Source organism: Pempheris klunzingeri, chromosome 10 (genome assembly GCF_042242105.1).
Source record: "Pempheris klunzingeri isolate RE-2024b chromosome 10, fPemKlu1.hap1, whole genome shotgun sequence".
Lineage (NCBI taxonomy): Eukaryota > Metazoa > Chordata > Actinopteri > Acropomatiformes > Pempheridae > Pempheris > Pempheris klunzingeri.
Genome location: NC_092021.1, coordinates 10,948,466 through 10,973,767, shown reverse-complemented (window position 1 = coordinate 10,973,767; position 25,302 = coordinate 10,948,466). Strand labels below are relative to the sequence as shown.

Genomic DNA, 25,302 nt, shown 5'->3' with positions numbered 1-25,302 from the left:
CTGCATCTCCAAGGTTGTCTGAAATGTCGTGTGTGTGTGTGTGTGTGTGTGTGTGTGTGTGGGGCTCCCTGCTTTTGTGCCTTTTTGTGTGAGCACAAGAACCAGCAAGTGCGTGCGGATGCTCATCTGTTACACACCTGCTCTTGTACTCCCCAGACAAATAGAGTGTGTGTGTGTGTGTGTTTGAGTCAGCTGGAGGGAGAACTGCAGCTGGTTCTCTATAGTTGTTAGTAGACTAATTGCCTGTTAAGTTCCATCTTAATTAGAGTTATTGCAAATAAACAGTGGCTGTTGCCCAGGCCAGAGACCAGCATGGTACGCATTGATCAATTAAGAGGATTCAAACAGCAGATGTTTCCATACCATCGTCAAGTGAAGTTTACAATGTCACAATACACAAAATGTGATTCGGGTCCATTTCCATCAACTGAATTGAAGCAAATGAGTTTGTCATACAGGAAAAAACAAGACCACAAAACAAAGACACGCATCAGTGAGAATGTACCAGCCACAGGCCACACAACCATAGCTGTGGCTTGTTGTAATTCCAGTAATCTCATTTCTGGAGATTGTGAAAGATGCATCATCTTAAAAATACTAGACGGTATCCAGAGCTACATTGAGATTCTATTGGGAAATTGTAACATTTGGTCCATTTTTGTGGCATAGAAAATTAAAAAGACCACTTTTTTTTTTTTTTTATTAATTTGGTTTCCATTTGAAATATCGTGATTCTAAAAAAAAAAATACTTGAATGTAAATCCAGCTGAGGACCCCTCATGTGTCCATCATTTCCTCTGCTGGCAAATTGCTCTCTGCCCAGATGAGGCTCCCTGTAATTAACTGGCAGGTGTTTTCCTCCCCTCTACTCACAGTCAAAGCATTAGAGATGAACAAAATCAGTTCTCCATGCACAGCAGCATTACAGATGGCCTGGAGTCATTTTTGAATGTCCCTTGCCACCCAAACCAGACACTGTGTGGGTGGGTGGATGGGTGTGTGTGGACAGTCTGCTAGCCCCATATCTCTGGGGCAGGATCATATTTCCCCATGTTTAATGAGGTATCGAGACCCCCGATGCTCTTAGCACTCAACGCCCAGTGCCACTGGAGCACTGGCTACAGGGGGGCGTCATGACTGGCTAATGGAGCAAAGAGGCCCTGTGCGAGCAGTATGTCAGAGCTTTCAGCTGTCATGCACATGGTTATGACATCTTGACTTTGAAATCTGCTTTGTTCCAGAGTTTTGACATCTAGGTTTAGTTTATTCATTATTTTCGCATGGAGGAGGGGTTTATGCATCTTTGCAGTGTCTCATGATGTCACATGCCTTATGATGATGCCCATGTCATGTGGGATTATAGCTCTATTACTCAGTTTGGTAAAGATTGTACCTTTTTTTTGCTTTTGTACAGCTACAACAGTATTACTGCATAATAATGCTGTAGTAGCTGCAGAAACGCCAGTATTGCTGTAATAGCATTCTCTTGGGAAAGGCCTGTTCCTTCCATGTCAAAAGCATTGGAGAAGACCAGAGGTCACCTGGGAATAAGCCAATTGTGACTGTCTGCCTGACCAGCCTCACACCAGAACCACTCCCTCCATCCAGTCTCGCGCTACATGATATTCATATACGTTATGTGCTGCTTCTCATCAGGGTATCGTATCTTTCTCGACCCTCTGCATCAAACTGTTCACGTGTTTTCTTTCTGTCAGTGCTCCTGTATTTAGCTACATTTGGCAGTTGAATAGCAGCCATGTAATCATACTGGCATCTTTCTACCAAACCGCTGCCAAGTTTGTGAGAGCAAATTGATGCGATATTGTGCAACACAAAACTCCCAATTACCCATTTGTGTGAAGATTCATTTCAGATCTGAACAATGGGCACAAAGGTGTTTATGGGCAGGCTGTTGGATTACAATAAAAGACCCATGGTAATTTACCGCTCTGTCCGTGGGTTAGATGGACTTTGGAGCCATTTACTGTGTTATGGCATCACACCTGTGTTTGCTTTTCCAGTGTTGTCAGTTGGAACACAGGCAATAAGTGAAAGTTGTAAATTTCCTATATAATCTCTTAGTAAAATAGTCTCATTTTTTTCGATCTGTACTGTTCATCCTATTTTTTTTTTATTTTTTTTTTTTAATCCATTCCAGCAGCACTTCAGTAACAAGCATTTGGTAATGCTTATGCCACGTGTAGACTGTTTTGGTATTATGTAAAAAAAAAAAAAAAAAAAAAGACTGTTTCAATCCACATGATTTCCAGCACTGAACCTGTACGTAGGTAGATTTAAGTGGGCACTTGCTGAAATGGCATTTTGACTCAGGTGGGTAGAGAGAGTCTTCTCCAGCATGTGTGTTGGCGTAATGGTGAGCTCGGTGAACCTAGAGAGAGAGAGAGCGAGAGTGTGTGAGTGTGTGTGTGTGTGTGTGTGTGTTCCACCTACCTCTTCAACCCACGAAGAGAAAGCAAATGTATTAGATTGGATAATGCAACCATTTACAACCAATTGTTACATTCGTGCATTCAGGCAGCAGTCTCACACCTACTTGATCTGTTAGATTCACACCTACACACTACACCTACACGCCTACAGTCCTGGACACTTTCTCCCCTACAGCATATAGATCCCAAGCAGAGCAGGGTGCTTGAAATTTTAGGTACACTGACATTTAAACCCAGCTATGTTCCCCTCAGTGTGTTGGAGACAGCTTTCCCTTTACACTGCAGAGAATTGCCCCTTGCCACATACAGAAAGCAGTGTCCCTGGTTCAAGATTGACAGGGTTGTTTTGTGCATGCTGCCCTCCTCTCCCCCTGTTGCCCGTCACTACACTTTCAAGCTGTGAAAGAAGGTTACATGGGTACTGTAGTGTTGTGTTTTTTTTCTTTTTTTTTAATAATACAGGCATGTGGTTGTCATAAGGCCCTGATTCTAATTCTTGGTGTCTTAGGCATTTTGCCATTTTGAGCTCAGTGGCAATCATTAATAGAGAGGCTATGAATTCCTTTTCAAAGATAATGCACCGACCAATAGTTGAATACAGCACTGATTAAATATTGCCTGTGCTTTTCATTTATTGCCTCTGTGAGTTCAAGATCCTTTATTTTATAGATTTTCTTTTTTCTGTATCTGGCCAAAAACCATTGTAAACTCTCTCTATTCATGCTCTGAACAATGGGTATTGAGCTTTTTATCTGTGTACACAGGCTGCATAATAACCTGTGAGAGACGTACCAAAGCGGAGGCAAATAGGTATGACTCATACTCAGCTGAGCAGAATATTGTTTCACAATGGAACATTTTTATCTTTTAAGAATAATAAGATATGTTGTCCATTTAAATATTCATTGCAAATGCTACAGACAAAACAAAATTTTACTGTTGTCTGACAATTTTGGGTCAAACTGCAACCAAATCCTATTTTAAGGCCTCATGTGTATTTTAATTTGCATTGCATGCATGTATTTTTGCATATTTGGTGACACACAACAACAATGTAGTCAAAACAATGCAATTTAGAAACTGATTTAGGACTGCTGAAGTGCAGCTTTCACTGTGCGGCTGATGCAGTCATGGTTGGACAACATGTGATCGGACACATGAAATCAAACTAGTTGTCAAACAGCTTTGGAAGTGATTTTGTGTGTCTGTGGCTTCCGCTGGCTGTGGCTGTCCCAAAGGGCCTGACCAAGGGCATTAAGACTCGGGCTGGAATTACACAGAGAAGCTGAATGCTAATGGAAATCGACTCAGCCAGACATCGTAGTGAGCCAAAGCTCACATCAGCTAACATCAACAGCTGAACTAGCTTTTAACATTGCAGCTCGGACAATTTATTTTTTAAATAGTTGATGTATCGATGCAAAATTAATGATTCAATTGAATTCAGCTCATGCACTCTGCATATTTTAGTCTTTCAGACTTAGTTTAACTAGGTATTATATCAAGAAAATAAATCTCATAAAGTTGCAGTTAAGTAAAAGAATAAAGGAACCCAAAAAGGTTTATAATATAATTTTGATTCTTCAAATATTCATTCATAATTAAAGCACTTTTCTTGGATCGACAGTACGTCACCAGCTGTTGTCCATTGTTTGGCATCAAGTGAACGCAGTATTAGCCGGTTCTGGTATCCAACAGAAATCAGAATCCGAATTCCTTTAATAATCCCCAGGGGGAAATTGCTTTTGTTGCACACAGCTCCAAAAGAATAAGAATAAACTTCAAACACAAATGTAAAATATAAATATATAAAAAAGTATGTATTAAAAATTATTATTACAAATTAAAAAGAAAGAAAGCCATGTGATGCAGTAATGGAGATGAATGGTTTGTCTCCTGTCAAAATACATTTTGAAGGTTTGTTGTATTTCCCTAACATTGCAACAAGCTGCTTTGGATTTATGCAAAGTGAACAGAGAGAGTGATTGATCACTGTCATCTCCAGACTGCATGCGGCTCTTTTTCATTAAAGGTGGATGTTTCGTTATGACGGATGTGTATTAATATTTTGCTGGAGGTGGTCTTTATCTTTGGTGGCAGGAATCCCTGTGTGATGTCAGGACTTTGACTCACTGTAGCTTTAACCCAGTTGCAGAAAGTTAAGGCACAATTTCAGCTTGTTTACATCGGAGTTGCAGACCGTGCTTCAGGTTTCTGTTGGTGATGCACCGCACACAACATATGAACACATTTCTCTAATGTTTCATTGTAAACTGTTTGTTTTGGCTCTGTTAAAAGAACCCCATGACGACTTTAATTCCTTTCCACCAAACGTCTCGGCCTGTGGCCACCTCATCTCTTGGTGTGTAGCAGGAGAAGGTGTCACCCACCACTGTGGTGCCAGTGTGGGATAAACATTACACTGTCGGTCAGAGCCACAGTGACTTTGTCTGTTGTCTGAATGGGCTCAGTGGGTCACATGGTTACACTGAGGCCTATGCTTCTTTGAAGACACGCCAAGTGATCTTGTACTAAATTAGGCCCAACATTTCTAGGCAGCCTTTGTGTGTGTGCACGAGTATGTGCTCAGGGGCTGCTGCAATGCCTGTAGGGCTCCAAGATCACACTTTAATTGTTAAAACACAAATCAAATCATCCATCATGCACTTTTCAGATATGTCGTAGATCATTCACAAATATATGCATGTAAATTGCTTTTATGATATTATCCCAGTGTAGCTACAGTAATTAAACAGAAACTGTTATCCACTCTGATTCTAAAAACAGTCACCAAAAGCTGATGTCTGACAGCAGTAACAAAGAACGCAGCCTTCTTTCTAATCTACTTTTGGTCCCAGTATCGAGTCCACATTTAAGAAGAATTTTGTGTTTAGCCAAAGGTCAGTTGGTCTCTATATGTCAGCAGAACTATACTTGAGTGTAAAGAGGTGTTTTTGCTTTGCAAGGCCTGAATTGACCAAAGACACTGCCACAGTGGAAGGCTGAGACACAGAAAGCAGGATAAAGAGGGCAAGTCCACAAACCTGACAGAGCTGGTGCTTTCTGAGATATAAAAAGACCTCTTGCTCCTCTGTTTCCATCATCCAGTCTGTGGCTATGCACATGTGGCTATGTTTTTTTTTTTTTTTTTTTTTTTTTTTCCTTAAGTGAGTTTTCTATATCTCCTAGCTAAAGGTGCTAGCCATTCATCATGAAATCTCATGACTCAGACAACCTGTGTAACCCTTTAAGCCCCTTTTAACACCAGATGATTAGCTGTGATTTAAATATCATCTTTTTAATATGCCGGATTCTGATTCACACAAACTGGAACAGGCTCAGTCTTTGTTTGACTATTGCTTTGAGGATGTTTTTGCTACCTTACTCGACGAGCTTATTTCCTGCTTTTCCAAGGATCAGACAAACAACTCGAGCGTGTGTTTTCCCCTGCTGTGGAACATTAAATTGCTGTGCAGCAAAGTAAATTAAAGCCCTAGACCCCCTCGAAGTTTGATGTGTGGGTGGGGGAGTATCAATGAGTAATTTAGCAGAAGTCTCAGGCAACCTCTAGTGAGTGTTGAATAAATTACAGGTCTGTGTCAGCAGCACTTCACTCTGAGCTTTTAATTTAGAGAGTTAGAGGTAGTCTTTATTGAACCTTGCAAGTTGCACATTGAGAGTGCTCTTTTGAATATCAGATTTTGTGTCCGTTATGTGTTAGATACTTGTGTGCTGATCTTCTCTTAGCCACCTGTTTTACAGCAACCTTGCTCTCTTAACCAACCATACACAGATGGGCCACATCTGTCAGCATCCAGCATCTTTTGTCAGCATGTGTCTATCTACTCCCTGCCCACCCACACCAGCAGGTTGCGTGCGTGCGTGCGTGTGTGTGTGTGTGTCTTGTTACAGCCGCCCACTCTTCCACCTGGCCATAAAGCATCAGGAAAGGGTTGCTTCCTTGGCTGTTCCATCAGAGCCCGGCGGATTTCCTGTGGCCTCTGGAGGAGCCAGATCACACTGAGATTCCCCCCATGCATACAAACACATAAGAGATACATGGCTGAATTTAGCATCAAAGTACCAAGCAGGGGCTGGAAAATGAACAAAGTTGTACTTTCTCTCTGAGGGAAAAAAAAAAAAAAAAAGTGTGTGCTGCAAGACATGGCCAGCAGCCTCTGAGAAAGATTATTGTTGTTTGCAAAGTCCTGTTTCCCAGTAGCTGGGTGGGCTGCCATCCAAACCATATATTACTGCTTCATTAGCATCTGCAAATAACAACTTTTAAAGTGTGCTGAACCTGCCCTTACAGTACTCCACCCTTTTTTTAAGATTCAGGTCACACACTGCAGGCCCATCATCTCCTCCTGCGCTCCAGTTACCAGAGGTCGGTAGTAAGAAGAACTGACTAGACTATTTTCTACTGCTTACCTCATGCCAGTGTGGCTTTGTGTTCACCGCTGCCACGTGCAAGTCCAAATTACAGCCTGCAGGCAGATGTGAAGGGGAGGTGCCAAGCAGCACTTATGGTCCAAGGCCTTATCCCAGCCTCACCCCACACACCCAGCTCCACACACTGATCAGGGAGTCCTTTGGGACTTTGGTGCCTCACTCATTGCTTCTCCTGCCTTTGATGGTAACCTTTGCACTTCATCATTATCCTGATGATTATTGAAGTGGTACATCTAGTTGCTGTTCATACAGCTTTCATGGTCCTAATGATAGCATAATGTTGTAGCCACAAGGGTGGACATTATTTCTAATTCAGCTGTGTTTTTCTTGCTTTTGTACGTGGGAATAAAAATAGACACTTATTTATTGTGAGATGTCAGTTGTGGGTTGAATTTTGTCCTTTAAATGTTTAAGAGTTAAACTGGTAGATCCTCTGTACTTGCACAACGTCAGGGTGTGGCCTCTCACTTGTGATGACTTCTATTCATGTTGTGATTATGTGATGGCCATTCATATTCATGACTGTGTGTGTGCATGCGTCTGGCAAAGGACCTCCCACTCCTATTTTACCACCCCCCCCTACAAACCCTCTCCCGCTACACTCCGCCCACTGCAGTCCTCTGGGGGTGAGATAATTGTGTGATGGTTTGCTCATTGTCAGAATCAAGTCAGGCAACAGGAGTGTTTTCACAAAGCAGACATCTGCTGCGCTGTGCTGCCCTTTTTAACAGTGACGTAATGTCCTGTGGCAAGTCTCATCTATACAGAGGGTCGGGGCTGGGCTGTGATCAGAGATCGTGGTGGTGATATTTCTGTGTGTGTGCAGCTTGTGCTTTGGACAGACGGATTTTTTTGGTGCAACAGAGGACATGAAATATTATACATTAAAGGTCCAAGGTTAAGTGCTTCTTAACCATTAAGTTTACATTTAATTCCTGCAGTCCCAAACAAAAGCAATTCTCTATAGACCTCCCTCAGAAAAGTAATGTCTGTAAAAGTGTCGACAGGACATTTCCAGCTGCAAACGATGTCAGTTTGTCCTACGTATCCTTAAACCATGATGGTATTATACTTCTTACTACATGTGTGATGCACTTGCAGTTTAAAGGCTACAGGCCGTGTGTGTGTGTATGTGTGGGTGGTAAAACAAATGGGTGCTATCTTTAAGTCTGATTCTTGTAATAAGTGTATGGGGTTCACGTGCAAACTTCTGTCATGCTAATAAAGTACAAGATAACAAGTATAACAACAGGCCTATTGACTAACTACACCAGCCTGATGCAAAGAAACTTTCACAATTACAAATTCTGCAGCAGTGTCCCCTTTACTGGCAGAGGGCCCACGCTATGGGGCTGAAAACTGGTTACAGGGCTGTATATGGGCTCTGGTCCAAAATGATGTGTGATGGTGCAGAACCCTAAGCTCCATTAGACAGCCTGAGCTTTAACTTTGTATTGTGGCCTGGAATGCAGTCATCTGGCTATCCATCTCTGGCCGCCTCTCCGTCATGGCTTCTTACTAGCAGTCAGCTACTTTTCAAATGGGAGGTCAGTGTTAGTTCAGTGTGTGATTATATGCTCCAAGCTCTGCCCATCACCGCACTGCCTCCACTAATATATTCGTTGCTGTACCCCAAATTAGATTAGGAGATTTTAGGCATTACCTTCTTTTTCCATGTCTTGGTGTATTTGTGGAAGTAGGATGAGATAATAAATGAATTGCAGAGTGATGCTGTGTAACCATTTAGCGTACAGACTCAATGAACATCTACCATTTTTTTTTAGAAATCATTTTGAAGCCTGTCTAACCAGTGCTGTAGCCTGCCACTTGGTGCCACACTATTTTGATGTGCAGTGTGTTTGATGGCATGGCGTGGCTGCTGAGGGCACATTCACTTGCAGGGGGATTGCCGTCGGAATCAGAATTCAGTATCCCGTTTCAGATTCAGCTACAGAAGCCATTGGTAGAGCCGTATGTAAACCCCCGTGTCGGCATCTGTGGATGTCAGACATTCCTTCCTGCATTCATGTCTAGTAAACTTAGTGCATAGAAATACTTGATTAATGATATTACTGAGACCTTGGAGAGTTGGAGTGCCCCAACCCTCCAGGCATGGACCAAATTAGACGCTGGGGAGAGACTATTTTGATGCATTCCTCCAAAATTACCCCAAGCTATATTTACCCTGTACTCAATGTTAAGATTTAAAGATGTTGATCTTAGTTTGATATTTAACAGGCTGGGGGATAAAGTCCGTCATAGTTTTAAACCTTGTAGCATTAATTTCTTAAGGCTTAATCCACCCGTAGAGCTGGCAGGGATTCATCATCTTGCTCAAGGGTACTTCGGTAGGGCAATTGCTTTTCTGACTGATGTTTTTACCAGTTGCACGACCCTTTAGTCCCTCCTGTGAAAGTTAACCAGTACAGGCAGAGTAAAGAGACTCACCTTAAACCTGGCAGAGCTCGAGGTCTTTACCTTTGCCTCAAAATCACTCAACTGGGTGAGTTAGTTTGAGGCAGGGTAGAGTCTGTCATGAGGCACAATCGCGGCTATTACCAGATGTGGCTTTGGAAAAAATTCCTGAGTAATGAATGTATAGGGGGATGAAGAAGGCTAAGTTGCTGTTTCTTGTTGTGCTGGAGGAGAGAGTTTTTACACGGTTCTTGCAGCACTGTACATGACTGTTGGTTTGCCAAGTGGAAGCTGTAAAAAATCTATTGCTACAGCCTCACCCTTAGTGTTCTTTCTGTGGGTGTATCACATTGAAATTACAGACCACTGTGCAACACAAGATAAAAAAATTTTCATTGTGACATGGCCCTCACACCCATCTCTCTAACCATCATAAGGGACTGTTTGCATAAAGAGAACAAATATTATATTGTTCTGGCATCCAGTGGGGGTGAAACTGCAATAATCAGTCCCACTTTCTCATTGTATCACTGTCCTGGAATGTGTGACAATAGGTTATATTTTATAATAGGCACTCCTTTTATCATTCACTAATCCAACAAAGCTCATTTTACATTCTCTGTTAATAACTGCATTATTAACCTGCCAGGGTATGATTAAAGCAGATTATTTTATTATTCTTACAGTGTCTGAAAGAAATCCTAAAAGTGATTGCTTGACAGTTGAAACAATAAGTCTACAAGAGGGAGGAAAAAAAATGCATAGCTGATCTTCTTTTTTGCACTTGTGTGTTGGAGCTTTAGCACCATTAGTGTTGTAGTTAAGTTTAAGACAAGGAGCAGGAAATTGACAGTATTCCAACTATCTAAGCCAAATCCCACATACGACTCAGCCAGTGTAGCTAAATAAAGTTTCTGTGTTTGTCCTGCAGATGAGTCCTTATTTCCAATAAATCCACATGCTGTTGATTAGAGTGGACGCCATGTGGCCTGGCACAGTCGCGTACCATTTCTCTGAACTTTTTTCAACCCACTATCTCTACATCACCCCCAAAATATCCCGGAAAATACTTGAAAATAAGGACATTATGTAAACTGAGGGCAAGTAATTGTATCATGAAGGCTCATGACTTTGTGCCATTTGTCTTCCAGCTATGCTTTGGCAGATGAGGCGTACCGTTCGCTGAGGGACCAGGACAAGGACCAGTGCATCCTCATCACAGGGGAGAGCGGGGCCGGGAAAACTGGTGAGTGGCCAAATTCGAACCTCTTTTTAGTTTAACTTCTGTTCATTCCTGGGGAAAGTTGACTCCTGATGTTGGTCAACGTACACTCCGGTCCAGCATCGCCTTCCTCCGCGTACAGTTATACATATTCATACCTTTTTGATGTGCTAAGCACATATGCCAAGGCTACTGATGTCAGTAACACATCTGCTCCGAATATGAACATGAAAAGTTTTTGATTCATCAAAAGAATATTATTTTATTCTTATTAATAAGAATAAAACACTCTTAAATGATCCAAGAAAGAAGTAAAGAAGTCGCCCTGTAGTTACCCAGTAGATCCCTGGAGGGTTAGAAATGTTCCATCAGGCCCCCTCGTCTGTTCAGGTCTTTTTGTTTGTAGTGCAGAACAAACGTCTGTTCAGAGTGCAGTCAAAACATATTTCTTGACTCTGCTGTAAGATTAGGGATGTTTTTGTGTAAAGCCACAGATTTAGATCAGCTCTATCTCTAAAAGGCAGCTTGATGCCAGTTTTTGAGAACATCATGTTGGTACATGAAATGTGACAGTAACTCTTTCCTGGTTTGCTAAAACTATTCAGCATCCACATTTCCCTGTTAAGAAATGTAAAAACTGTTTAGACCGTCTGTTGGATTAGAAATACTAAATGGAGCCAGTTGATGCTTGGAGCAGCTGTGTTCGCATCCCTGGTTCTTTATTTCTGTTGGTTTTTCTAATGGCGTGGCAATGTTCTGGAGCAGTTTCACATACCTTAAAGAAACCCAAGAGGAATGGAATTTCCCAGTCTCTGTTGGCAGTGCTCTGTCGCAGGTAGCCATATTGAGTTGGCAGAGCACGGACTGTGGGAAGGCAGTCAACTCCTAATATCCTCTTGTACAGTAAAGACATTCATACTTCAACCACCACACTGGATTTGTAGATCTGAGTTTGAATAAGAAGCCCGCCAACATCACGTCTAGGCACTTGTAGAGTGATTGTTCAGTGAATGTTTGCTATAGATGCTTTGGAAGACACGTCCAGAAAAAATAGACAGGATTTACAATTCGAAGTGTGGGAGTGATTTGTAATTACAGCGTCCATTTGCCTCCAATTAAAACCAAAATTAATCATGGGGTGGGAAATGTTAATAAAAAAATCAACATTTACAATCAAAGTGTTATTCTCTATGTTGGAATATTTATATATGTCCTGAATATCATTCAGCAGAAAGCTCAAACTTGGGTCATGGGTCAAGATTATTGAGATGATAAAGGACGATGATGAATTATGACATGATTGAAGGAAAGATAGATGCCCAAATGGTGAGTCATAGACAAGAATCAGGATTATGACACACCGTCTCTGTATGGCTGTCCTCTGCTTCCTTTTAAGGGTAGTAAAACTGATGCATTTATATACTACCGCTCTGATGCCACGCCCTTTTCCTTTACTTACCGTTTTCACACTGTTGATGATTTTTCACTATTGATTGACCTATGGCTAGAGCTCCGCTTTCGCAACATAACTTTTGACACAACCGTTTTAATGGAAGTCATTGTCAACACTGCATAAGACTGAGTAATCCAGAATATCATAGTAACTTCAGCAATAAAATGCAATGACGGACTCCGGCCAAAGCAATGGAAAGCACAGATAATGCTTTGCGTGATGTGCTTGCCTTCATCTGGGCCCTCTCAACCTCTCATGAATGTTAAAAGCCCCGCTCCAAGAAGCTGCCAAGTCGAGGAGATCAATTTGGGTTTTGCTAATCTCGTTGGTCCCCAAAGCTTTACAGCAAAATAAGGCCATCAAAAATGTGCCTAGCCCATCGATATGGGTCATTGACGTTCATGTCTGGCTGGAGGTTTTCTCTTGCTTTGTCTTGCTGTGGCTTCTGTAGGAGCAAAGAGCTGTGACAAACATTATCAGATGCCAGCATGGTGTACAAGAGACATAACACAGTCCTGTTGTCTGCAAGAAATGGATGGTTGTTTATTTTGCCCTGAGACATAGAAATGTGAAGATTAGGCAATTCATAGCTTGTTACTAAGCAAGCAGTGACGTTTGATCTTTGCATTTTGTTTTTGGTTGTTTTTTTTTCTCCCACCTTCCTCTACCTTGACTAAATGTATGAGCCTGTCTGGAGCTGTTTGTATGCCAGGCTCGTCAGCAGTCTGTACCAGCAAGCTCCTTTCTATCCCTCCTTGGCACATCACACACATCATCAGTTCTGGGTCACTGTCCTCTCACTGGATGGGAGAGATGAGCTTGATGCCAGCAGTCATCCTGCTAGGCATGTCGCTTGTTTCAGACGGCACAAGATGCCTTTTGAGCCAGTGTATCATTTCTCATCCAGAAAATAATTTTTGGGAACACGCTTCACTCAGAACAGTCAGCCTTTTCAGACACGAGAAGTGGATGAATGGGGATAATCTGTCCGTCCAAGTGAGTTCGTTTTTTTTTTTTTTTTTTACTGCTGCATCCTCTTGGTTCTTAGTGAAATCAGTCATTTGAATGATGAAAACATGATGCAATAATGGTCATCGTCTAACTAAACAAAGTGGGTCTCCATCATGAGGCCTCTTCCTTTGCTCCGTACCCCAGACTAATGAATGATCCCCACCCTGCCCTGATGGGTGTCAGGGGGGATGAGGTAAGGGGAATTTGATGGGGAATTGTGAGATCGGTGGGCACGTCGCACTTGTTCCTCAGTCATGTCTAGCAAAGGCTTTGACCTAATATTTATGTGTGTGTGTGTGTGTGTGTGTGTGTTCCAGAGGCCAGTAAGCTGGTGATGTCATATGTGGCAGCGGTGTGTGGGAAGGGCCAGGAGGTGAACAAGGTCAAGGAACAGCTGCTGCAGTCCAATCCCGTGCTGGAGGGTAAGTGAGCGCCATTCACACTTGAGCCGCATCCCAAATCAGGGGTTGGATCCTCTGAAGTTTCACATTAGGTCGACTGAATCTGTGCTAACAGATTGAAAGCGATGTTCCATTTCAAAGGTTTTTTTTTTCCCCCCAAAATTTGGAAGACATTGATGAAGCATATCTCCAGCCCTCAGCTACCTTTCACCCACAGGAAATGAGTTTGTTGTTTCATGGTATTTTCTGATTATCTTTGATATATTTGATTAGTTTCTGAATATGTAACGCCTAAAACAAACACAAAAAATACACTCACCACCATAGTTGGCTATCCAGCACAGTAAGTCCCACAGCAACTATAAAACACTGGCAAATGCACACATGTGGAAGCTGCGCTGTCACAGACAAGTAAAGCGATCAGGAAAAGAACTTTTGGAGTCCTATAAATACACACTGTTTTAATTTCATCAGCTTCTCCCCAGCATATATAAACACACACACACACAGTCTCATTCTCACCACTCAGTGCTGGCACCAGAACAGCTGTATTTTAATTGGGGGCAGTGGAAAGGAAATGCCCATGAATGATGAAGCCGTATGCCGGGGTTGAGTCGCTGCAGAAACCCTGCACATCTGCAAGAGTTTAGCTCCTGCCGATCTCATTCCCTTAACGCTAAAAAGGAAGGAGAGGGGCGCGCAGTTATCATGCTACTCACAATGTGTCTTGCTTGTTCTCACCGCTTCGCTTTCGTTCAGAATCTGTATTTTCATTCTCTGTCACCCTTTATTTCTTTTTTTCATTTCTTGCTCTGGTTCCTCTCCCTTTTTAACAGTTGACTCAAACACACATTAATCAGCTGCTATCGGCAATGAAGCAGTTATGCTAATAGCACTGTGATGCATGACACATTAATAGCATTTTAGTGTAATAAGCAAACTGAAGGGGCTTTGATTTGGAAAATACTGGTCTAAATTGGGCACATAGTACAAGGCCTACATATCCACACATGCTTGTGATGCATTTAAGATGCTCACGCACAAACACACACTTGATAATGCGGTGTTTGAACATCAGGTTTGTTATTGTTTGTTTATAAGCAGTGGCACATATTGAAGCACTTTGACTTGACTCTGGTGCGACAGCACTGTTCAGCCCCTCCTAAGCCTGGAAAGCCCTGGTGCTTTGCTTAATCCATACAGAATTATGGGGCTTCATCGGTACAAATGGCTTTCACATCCAGGCCTCATATGATTGACAGCTAGCCGGAGTGAGGCACAATGTTATGGATCATTAATAAGGTTTGGAATACTTGTAAACAAGCGTTGATTTGTTTTAATGTATTGGCTCTAACCTTATACTAGACAGATTAACATACATTATGCATTATGTTTCCTTAATGTCCCATTATGACTTTCCTCCCTTTTCAGCCTTTGGAAATGCCAAAACGGTGAGGAACGACAACTCCTCCAGATTTGTAAGTTTCCCTTTCAGAACTGATAAACTAGTGTTTTAATTAGATGGTTTATTTTTGATAATGAAGCCATATTTGCTAAATGTTATGCACCGCTTTGTGTTTCTCTTTCCCTCAGAAGTCGTCCCACTGTGTTCCTTTTTCCCTTATTTTTGTGTCCCGCTTTATGTCGTTCAATTTCTTCACACAGTGAATTTCTCATTCATGTGCCCGTGTCAGTCTAACTAAATTGGACTTGGAGCAGGATCTGCAATGTTTTTGTAGCTTATTTTTCTCACTTCTGCGATTGGTTGAGGAGGATCAGTTCTCATGTCAGCGATTCTGTGTAAACACAAGCTCTACAGTTGCATTTAAGGCAAAAAGACGTGGGTGGGTGTGTGTGTGTGTGTGTGTGTACACAGGGAATAACATCCACACATTCTGCCCACACATGGTCTCAGTTACAACGGGCCTCGCACACTTGATATATTTCACTTGCACATATTAAATGGGCTTTGTAAATGCTCTTTCCATACGGCACACAGGACAAGGCCTTTGACCTGTGCTGCCGTTCATCTGCTGCAGAGTGCAGCCAAATGCAAGAGCAGACCAGCTCAGTTTGCCCTGGCACAAAGAAAAAGCATGCTATTGTAATTGAAGAAAATTACAGTTGTTTATTACTTGAGTTTCAGACAATTTGCTCTTGTGATAACCTGTGCAGCCTGCTGTGGTCCGAGAATTAGGAAGCAGAGGAAATGTAATCTAATCTCTGTGGAAGACTGAGAACGCAGCATAAGAATGATTCAGTGTTTGCATCTCTCTTTGTAAATACTGACACAAATCCAGAAAGGGGGTCATTTCCAGACAGTGGCAGTCTGAAAGGAGACAGGCGTGCTTTTTGTTTACCCAAGAGGGCATTCTCACACTTTCTGGCTCGGTATTTCGAAGCCTGAACCAGCAGCTGCAGCCGTCCTCAGTTCCCTCCCTTATGACATGACGTTACATCAGATCACCCCATCACACTACCACTGGCATTCACGCAACTACAAATCGTTCAAGTTATTTAAAATTCAAAAGTCAGACAAAAATCTTGGCACCAGGACTGTGAGTTGTAATCTGAGTGTTGTTAAGGGAAACTGGTTATACCAGCTACACAGCTAACTGCAAATGTACTTTTCATCTAGTTACATTGGTACATCCAAACAAACTTGGACCTGCAGGGAGTATTATAAAGAATTATGCCCCTGATCTGTTTATACGTTTAGTTAACCTTAGTGTAACCCTCTATACAAACCCCCCCCCCCAGATACCAGTTCATTAGAGCGCCATCAGTTTATCAGAGACCTATGAATCAAACTGTCACTTTATTTTGCTGAGTGAAGCAGGCTTTTTGAGTTTGGCAGGAGCGCACTCGGCAGTAGAGCTCGGACTGTTCTGACGACCTGTCTGCTATTAATACATCAGAGCGAGGGGGGGGAAAAAATCAAACACACAGGACTCTTATGTTCGAACTTCCAGGTTTCAGAGAGAGGAGAGGTTTGTTTTAGTCCTCTAATAGAAACGACTGGGTCATTTTTATTTTTTTATTTTTTGGATGGGGGGGTGGATCCTTACATAGAGGCCAGTTCTTTCATAGCTGGTTCATGACTGGCAGCTGGGGCCATATCATAACTTGAATGAATTTGTGCAGAGATTCTCACTTTTAAACTGAACTAATTTTTTTTTGCTTTGCACTCGACAGGGAAAGTACATGGACATTGAGTTTGACTTCAAAGGAGATCCCCTGGGTGGAGTCATCAGCAACTGTGAGTAGGATTAAGATGACGATGTCCTTGAAAATATCTGCAGATGTTTTTGCACACACCATATTTCATCTTTATCGCTTCATCTTTATCACTTAAGTCCAATTTTTATCCACTTCTTATCAGCCTGACACTGATTGATCCCGTCAGCGTAGTTAAACGGCACAATTAAACACACAAGTATCTCCTGTTTTATCTTCAAGAGCTGCTCAAAAGGCCGTTCACAGTTTCAGATTGTTGAGGTGCAGTTGCACGTTTCAGGAAAACTTGATCATTGCTTTACTGGAACCAATCTCACCCCCAGACCGAGCAAAATGTGACCCTCCTCCCCCGCCACACACACTTTCTCCCCCAAGCGCTTTTCTCTGTTTTGGTTTTTATCTTGCCTCTGTTCACATTGTTATGTCTGCGCTGACTTCTCCGCCAGAGGTCACAGAAACAAAGAGAGGAGCTCTGATGGCCGAGACACAAATGAACCTCTGTCTGCTGGCCTGAGTTAGTCCAGCACAAGGGGACGTCTGTGAAGAGCCACTGACATGTGACTGCTTCAGACGGAGCTAGCAGGCTGGCTAGACAGATGGATGAGGATGTTCCTGCAGGGCAAGAGTGGATGGATTCCTCCTCACCCCTCAGCTCATTATTTCCCCCCCTGGACATCCATCATCCCAAGCGCTCAGTTTTTCCTACAAATGAGAATTGAATAGATATGATTTTTGAACAGCCACTTCCTCCATAGCTTTTAGTAATGATAGGTGGGTAAGCCAAACGGCCAAGAGGACATCATTACCACATTGCTACTTTAATGTGTGTTTGCTTATCTATGGGAGAGGGAAGATGCTGTGAACAGAGCATACAATAAATGCCACCTAGGATGCTTTACTGCAGAAAACAGGAAGCTGTGGCTCTAAAAATAAGATGACTGAATAGTGTGGCTGGACACAACGTGAATAATCACCATAGGATGAGAATAAATCGGAGAGGGAAATGGCACCAACAATATTGAAAACATTACAAAAGATGCTGAAATGTGGCCACTGAAAGGCCTTCGATCAAAGACAGTGTAAGAAAACTACCGCTGAATAGCCAGTGTCGCTGCCACCAACCACTCAGTCATGAATGTTGCATTATTGATGCGCAGGCTCTTACAAATCACTTGTGTCACCCAAGGCTAGTGGGCGCCACAGATGCATATTCATTCTGATCCACTGCTGACTCTGCCAGCCTCAGGTCTCTGTGGAGGGCTCTCCAGTGAAGTGTTTGCAGTGTATCCACAGATGCAGTGTCAAGTGTCACTTCTGCCCGCCCTAGCACCCACACACCGTCAGAGTCGAAAGATTGACTAAGCTAGGAGAGGGTTCTTTGAGCGTCGTTAAAACAGCGGTTCGTGTGGCTGTAATCTCTTCTTGAATAACATAAGTTTTCTAAACGAATACATTTGATGCAACTAATCCAGGCAGACTGGCTGTGAAGATGATCTGAAGCAGCCTCAGAGCTCCGCAGTTAGTCTTTAATTAAATCACACTCTGCCTAATGCGGTGAGCAGATGACTGGTCCCCTTTTAATCAGGTACTGTTGCACTTGGTCTGTGGCCCAGAAGAAAGGGCTGACGTTTGATATCCTTGTGTGGTTTCTTCCTTGTACACTTCCCTTCGCGTGTTTTATATACACACACACAAATAATAGCCCGTATTGGCTTGGTCACCCTGGCAACTTAAATACACACAGTAGTTTGAAACAGGAACCCCCGTGAGCTCCATACAGATGTTGGGTATCCATAACACTTATTGTAGCAGGACAGCCCCTACTTTTCTACTCAAGGACACCTCAGTGAATCACCACAGAAACATTTCCTCTGAAGACCACTGTTGGGGAAATGACTTTTTGTCACCATGTGTCATTGCTTCCTTTTGTTGTCCTCTACTCTTCTAGACCTGCTGGAAAAGTCACGGGTGGTGAAACAGCCAAGAGGAGAGAGGAACTTCCACGTCTTTTATCAGCTCTTGTCTGGAGCCTCCGATGACACACTCAGTGAGTTGTAGAAATGCTGGAAATGGGATTTGAATGGAAGCATCAGTGTATTCTTGCAGGGAGGGACAAATTTAACTTCAAGATAAAAAGGACTTCTGGATCTGAGAGAAATGGCAGTTTGAAGTGCTAAATAAAACAAAATCCATCCTTCGTATCCTTCATGTCAGCCCAGACTACAAACTGGGCTTGTAATATATTTATGTTTGCCTGGAATCATTTCTGGTCTCAGAATAGACACATCTTTGCTCACAGGAAGTAATGAATCAAACATCAGAGTAACTAGCCAGCAGTCTTGTCCAGAGGAAACTAAACACGCCATTGTAGGATCCTTTGCCCAGTGTGGGGTGTTTTACATGAATTCCAGTTATTTACCTTTTTTTAACCATCATCTGGAAGCACCAGCATGCCGTTCCTTATGTTCAAGTCTTGCATAAATATTCTCCAGCAGGATCACAGCTGCACGAGCACATGGTTGATGTATTAATGATCCAATCTTCCTGCCTAACAAACAAGCTAGAGAACAAAGACTTGCTGTGAAACCTGTTCCTTCTATTTGCTTTTCTGTGGACAGAGGGCATTGTTTTACGTCCTGAAACACAGGAGAACAATATAATGGTCACTGACTCTCGTGCACACACATCAGAGGGGCTTGATTCAGCTGCACCTAATGCAACTACTAATGAAATCCGACACATGCACCCATGAGAGGAATGGATTTCTTTGCTACTTAAATAGGGGGGCTCTTAAGAGGGCCATTTGATCTTCCACACTGTGTAGAAATTGTGTTACCAGTGTCTCGGAGGCAATAGCCTGAAGGTTAGACAAATTTCTATTTAGGCATGGGTGCAGCCCATTTGAACCATTGCACCTTCAATTGATTTTATTATTTTTTCCCCCTAGATGATCCTTGAAGAATGCAGCTTATGACAATCTTTACCTCCCAGCTGTGAGCGTGTAGGAGCGCAACTGTATATAAGTAAATTGAAGTTGTCTAAATAGAAACCACATGGTTTGTGTGCCACAGAGAAGCTGAAGCTGGATCGGGACTTCAGCAAGTACAACTACCTGAGCCTGGACTCTGCCGTGGTCAACGGGCTGGATGATGCAACCAACTTCAGGACAGTCAGAGTGAGTGCACACACATTTGTCTGAGTTGAACGTTAAAATATCTGCTGGAATGATGTCTACATGAGTTTAAGCATAACCTCAAATATCTCCCGGGGACTGGTATAAATGATCGCACTTTTCCAAAAATGTCCTGATTTACAGTTTTCTAAACCACAAATGGACTCTCACAAAAACCAGACAAAAATTTGAATCCCATACAGAGGCAGTCTGATTTCTCCTTATCTCCTTGACATAACAAACTGAGTGTGGATTATAAAAGTCAGATTGTGAAAACACTCGACACCAAATCCCCCCCCCCCCTCCCTGTTGCAAAACCAGTTGAACTTTGAGCCGTACCTGAACTTGAAAGTACAATATTTAACAAAACTTCAACAATGGTTCAGCTTGTGACGGCACAGTGGCAGCAGCATTTATTTGGGGAAAATCAGAGTGGGGGCAGCTGCTTCCTTTTCTTCAAAAGTTTGTGCACATACATGCACAATGCCACTACTTCTTATCCTTACTAACTATAACGCATAGGATGTTATGTCTACAGTATGATAGACTATTTCCACCGCACTCTATTGTTATCAGTCCTGCTCCAGCGTGCTCTACTCGGCTACTGTTTAAGCCTTTTTTTCGACTGTACTTGTTTCCTTACGTCCTTACATCCTGCTTCTCATCACCTCTCACAGAGTTTTCACAGTATTCCCCATACAGCTGCATTTCACCACTGGAAACACAAGAGGACATTCCCTCCAAACAATGAGTCCCTCCACATGGCCCGCTGTGGTCTGTTGTATAGCCAAAGATGGCCACACTTTCCTCCCCGATGCAAGTTAAATGGGGTGGCAGTGGTTTGCAACACAATAATATCAAGCACTTAACGTCATTGTCACAGTGTCAGCTCTGTAAAGGAAATTGTTCCATATTTGGTGCAAGTGTGACACATTGAGATTCTGATGAAGACTCAGAATATTTAGTTGGGTAATTTGCAGTTTAGTATGGACAGATTTGGCTGACATGTATGTTTCTGCTCATCTCTTTTCTTGGCACCCTTGAATTATGTAAATCAGATGTACTCTTAGTTAAGCCTGGAGTCCCTCAAAATAGAGACGTCTTTCTAGAGAGACAGTTTTCTTCAATGAAAGTCTGAAAATACGTGATGGCCTGACACAGCTCATTGCCTGGTGCAGTTCTGCTTTGTTCTTTTTTTAGTACTCCAGTGTGCACAAATAAGAGAATTTGTGCTTGCAGAAGACATCTGTGTTGAATGTGTGTAGCCATGGTTGTCCTTTTTTTTTTTTTTTTTTTTTTTTTTTATTAATTCAACATGCTGACAGGCCGCAATAATGTTTCAGTCTTACTGAAGTGGTGTCACATTACAGTGCATTTATTTTATATTTATTACAGCTGATCTGTGACTTATTCCTTTTTTGTCCTCCCAGAATGCCATGCAAATCGTTGGCTTCATGGAAGCCGAGGTGCAGTCGGTGCTAGAGCTGGTGGCAGCCGTGTTGAAGCTCGGCAACATTGAGTTCAAGCCAGAGTCGCGCTGTAACGGCACCGACGAGAGCCGCATTAAAGACAAAAATGGTAGGTTTGGCAGACGGCGTACAGAAAGCAAATGAGTCTCTCTCTCATTTCCATCTTTGCAGAATGTTGTCATATTTTGTGATGATTGGAGAAATATCACACAAGCTGAATAATTGTATTAATCGGTTCCTTTTTTGATTCTGATAATTGTAAATATTTTTGCATATAAAGCCTTTGGGCTGTAATTAGCCTGATGTTAAGCCACTGCCCCCTATTGGCTGCTGTGATCTCTGCAGTCGCCTCACCACAAAATACATGATGGTAATGCCCAAGTTAGGCGTCCATTATCAGAACCTGACTGACGACGGGAAGGCCGAGAACTTCCAACACACAGCCCTGTCAGGCATGAGCCTTCTGGCTCAGCTACGAGCCAGACGGCTAAAGTTATGTTAGATTCAAATATCAATAGCATTTACGTCAATATGGCGTATGGTTGACAAACGGTAAATATAATTTGACAGTATTTTTAATAACAAGACTTGCTAGCTAACCATCCATGTCACTGTCTCCAAATCAATAAAAAGATTCTCACAAACAAATGACTGGCTCTGTGTAACACAGCTATTCTGCTGGCTGCTTCAGGCTGCAGCTGACAGTTAATGGGATTTGAGATGATCGCATGTGTGATCCAAAGTCTCAGTGAGTTCAAAGGGCCAGTGTACTTCCTGCAGTTTGTGTTAGTCTCCATCCTGTGGCGTTTTTAGATGATGAGGACCTGAAGGACGGCATTCACTGTTGGAAAGTTAGCTCGTTGGCTTGCATTGCTGTAAATTGTAAACCGAAGCCTGTTGCCATGGCTACTCATTTAATGTAGCTAGCGCCTTAATTTAGAGCAGTGAACAGACACTTTCCCTAGAACTACTACTGAGCATTCATCCAGGCAGTGGTTTAAGTATTTGTGTTTTATGATTTGCATGACAAGGGCTGTTTGTATTTGTCTTCCACAGCTGTTCTCCTCAGGCAAATATTACATTATACAAATATTACGTTTACAATTTACATATTTCCCTCATGACAGAGGCATGATCCATCTTCGTGCCACTTTTTCTGAGAAGCACGTGTCTTTTTTTCATATGAATCACTTGCTTGTTGTAATCACACATTGCTGAGTCTTCTGCACCTTTGTTTTTTCGAGGCTACTTTTTAGCAGTCTTTCTATTTCTACCAGTGTGATTACTGTATAATCAGAGCCATATTTATCTAGTCCATAGATATAACGCATAAGGTTAACGTTTCGCTTGAACTCTTAAAATGTTTTATGCTTAATTGAATTCAGAGATGAGAAAAAAAAATGTGAAGAAATTGAGGTTGTTTGATTCATTATATATAACAAATAATGACTAGGTTTAAAACTACAACAACAAACTAAAGTGTGAAGCATCACAGCAAAATTTTCCGTTCGAGTGATGCAGCACAGGTGGTGATCTCAATCTTCAAAAACTTAAACGTAAAGTTGACCTCTTTTGTCACCGCCATGCACCTGATCTGCCAGCTTTTATATTTTGTTGCAACATAAAATATGGAATAAGAATAGTACAAAATGATTCACATTTGATTCACAAGTGGTTTGTTGGTCATCAATGTATTTTGTATTCGTTTGCAGATTTGAAGGAGATGTGTGAGCTGCTGGGTGTCGAACAGTCAGTGCTGGAAAGGGCGTTCAGCTACCGTACAGTAGAGGCTAAGATGGAGAAGGTGTCCACCACCCTGAATGTGGCCCAGGTCAGAGGGAACGTTCCAAATCTGTCTTGCACCAGTCATACTAATGCATAAATGTCGCGCTTGTATTGACATTAACACACACACACACTAACATACACTCTTACAGTGCATAAAAAGATAAAGGGCTATTTCTTCTCCCTGAGTTGCTCCTCTGGCTGCCGACTCTTATCCATGTCAAAGCTACATGAAAACCTCTCCATTATAGATGAGCCATATTCCTCATGGACATTCAAATGTAGGTCATTTCAGAGGTTGGCGAGTTCACTCCGACTGTTCATATAACTGCGATGCTGCAAACATGGATCCTCTTTGTCCAAAACCTTAAGAGGAAAAAGTTCAGAGAATGAACCTGACCCCCAGAATCATGTTAGTTCTCGTGGTTTGCCTGTGTTGATGGTATCTTTGTACAGTTTTAAGAGTATGCTTGCCAAGTATTAGCTTTTTGAATTTTCTCAAGGACTCCAACGTTTTGGGCATGCAGAGATATCGTGAAAGTTAGTTGAGGCATTTTCTGTTGATTGCTTCACTTCATCACCAATAATGTGCGTTTATTTCCAGGCCTACTACGCCCGAGACGCCCTTGCCAAAAACCTCTACAGTCGTCTGTTTAGCTGGCTAGTTACCAGGATCAATGAAAGCATTAAAGTAAGTAGTGTCCCGCACATATTTTATACTATTTTATTTCAGCTGATTTAATCAATTATTCTGTTTTCATCTAACAGTGTTTTTCACCCTAATTCAACCTCACAGTACACCACTGTCACAGCGTTTCAGTAATATTGACAATATTGTCTCCCTGCAGGCACAAACGAAAACGCGCCATAAAGTCATGGGTGTGCTTGACATCTATGGCTTTGAGATATTTGAGGTAAGGCAAATAGCACATCAAACCTGCTCTCCTTGTTCTGATAAGCCACAAGGACAGAATCTGACCACCTAAACATTTTATTACATTTAAAAGGATTTTGCCTCAGGCTGTTTGCGTGCATGTTTTGGTACCCGTGAGGAGCTTATCAACAGCGACTGAGGGCAGATAAAACCACATTCAGATCAGATTAGTTCAGCTACATTACTCCCAGGGGTGCAATTATTTTTTGTGCCAAGGTGATTTCAACTCTAAAGTCAGCATTTCACAGTAGAAAAATGGCCACAACATTAAGGAACTGCTCATTGCACTAGACATTATGCTACACTGTCTGCACAGTAAACGGCATGTCTTTGATACCTCAGTAATACTACATAGCACAGGAAAGGCATGAGTTACATGGTCTCTTATGTTAGTTTGACTCGTTTGGGCATCTAGGTGCATGTAAAGACGTATGTGCATGTAAACACGTGAGACAGACTTTGTGTATTTGAATAAATACCCTTGCCCTGTTGCTTGATGCCTTCAGTCCCCCCCCACCCATATGTTCATGTCTTTTTCACATGCCTGCTTGTTCACCCCACTCACTCTCAAGTCCTTCCTCTCCTCTGACTGTTGTGTTGTGTCTTGGTCACCAGGACGGAGTAAGTAACACCTGCACCGGCCTGTGTGCTGTGCCAGTGTGCATGCTGTGATCTAAACTCAATTCAGCTCCTCCATTAAAGTCGATTCAGGCCTCCCGGTGTGCAGCATAGCCACACAGCTGAAAAGATGCTAAAGAAGCCTTTGCATCATTGGAATCATTACATAGCGCTCAGGTGCCAGATTATTGGCAACACCCAGTTGTTATTAATGCAGTCTTATACAGCAGCCCAGCAATAACATTCACCAAGGCTGCTGTGTAATGTTCAGCTCTTAGAGAGTGAAGAGAGTTTGGAGGCTGTGATGCATGGTGCTGTTGGAATATATTGCTTTATACTGAGAGATGTTTCTGCTATTTTGGCCACTCGATTTATCTTAACAAGGGTGGACTTAATACTGTCGTAGAAGAATGGATATATTGCAAGGCTCTTGTATGAGACTGCATTAGTTTTAGCTAGATGTGCTTAATAAACTGGCTGTGTTGATTTTTTTTTTTTTTTTGAAGGAATTTTAGATACAAGCAGGTGTTATTTTAAAGAAAGCTAACTTTAAAGAAAACTACTATTTTGGGACATGTGCTGTCTTTTTGCGAGTTAGGTAAGAATGATAGCGCTATGTATACATGACAAGACAGGCGTGTGGCAACTTCATGATGTTGAATCTCTGCCATATTGTACAGGAA

At 42.2% G+C, this 25,302-nt stretch overlaps 1 protein-coding gene across 4 annotated transcripts in view; it reads left to right on the top strand.

Annotated features, from left to right (window-relative positions):
* The window catches only part of myo1b (myosin IB), a 57,264-nt gene that overhangs the window by 15,283 nt on the left and 16,679 nt on the right, over window positions 1-25,302 (top strand). For all 4 annotated transcript variants that reach the window (XM_070837553.1, XM_070837554.1, XM_070837555.1 and 1 more), the window contains exons 4-13: window positions 10,469-10,563; window positions 13,321-13,425; window positions 14,836-14,882; window positions 16,600-16,663; window positions 18,590-18,688; window positions 19,713-19,816; window positions 21,244-21,391; window positions 22,995-23,113; window positions 23,672-23,758; window positions 23,916-23,981. In XM_070837553.1, coding sequence (XP_070693654.1) covers window positions 10,469-10,563; window positions 13,321-13,425; window positions 14,836-14,882; window positions 16,600-16,663; window positions 18,590-18,688; window positions 19,713-19,816; window positions 21,244-21,391; window positions 22,995-23,113; window positions 23,672-23,758; window positions 23,916-23,981 — 934 coding nt within the window. The remainder of the gene's footprint in view (window positions 1-10,468; window positions 10,564-13,320; window positions 13,426-14,835; window positions 14,883-16,599; window positions 16,664-18,589; window positions 18,689-19,712; window positions 19,817-21,243; window positions 21,392-22,994; window positions 23,114-23,671; window positions 23,759-23,915; window positions 23,982-25,302) is intronic.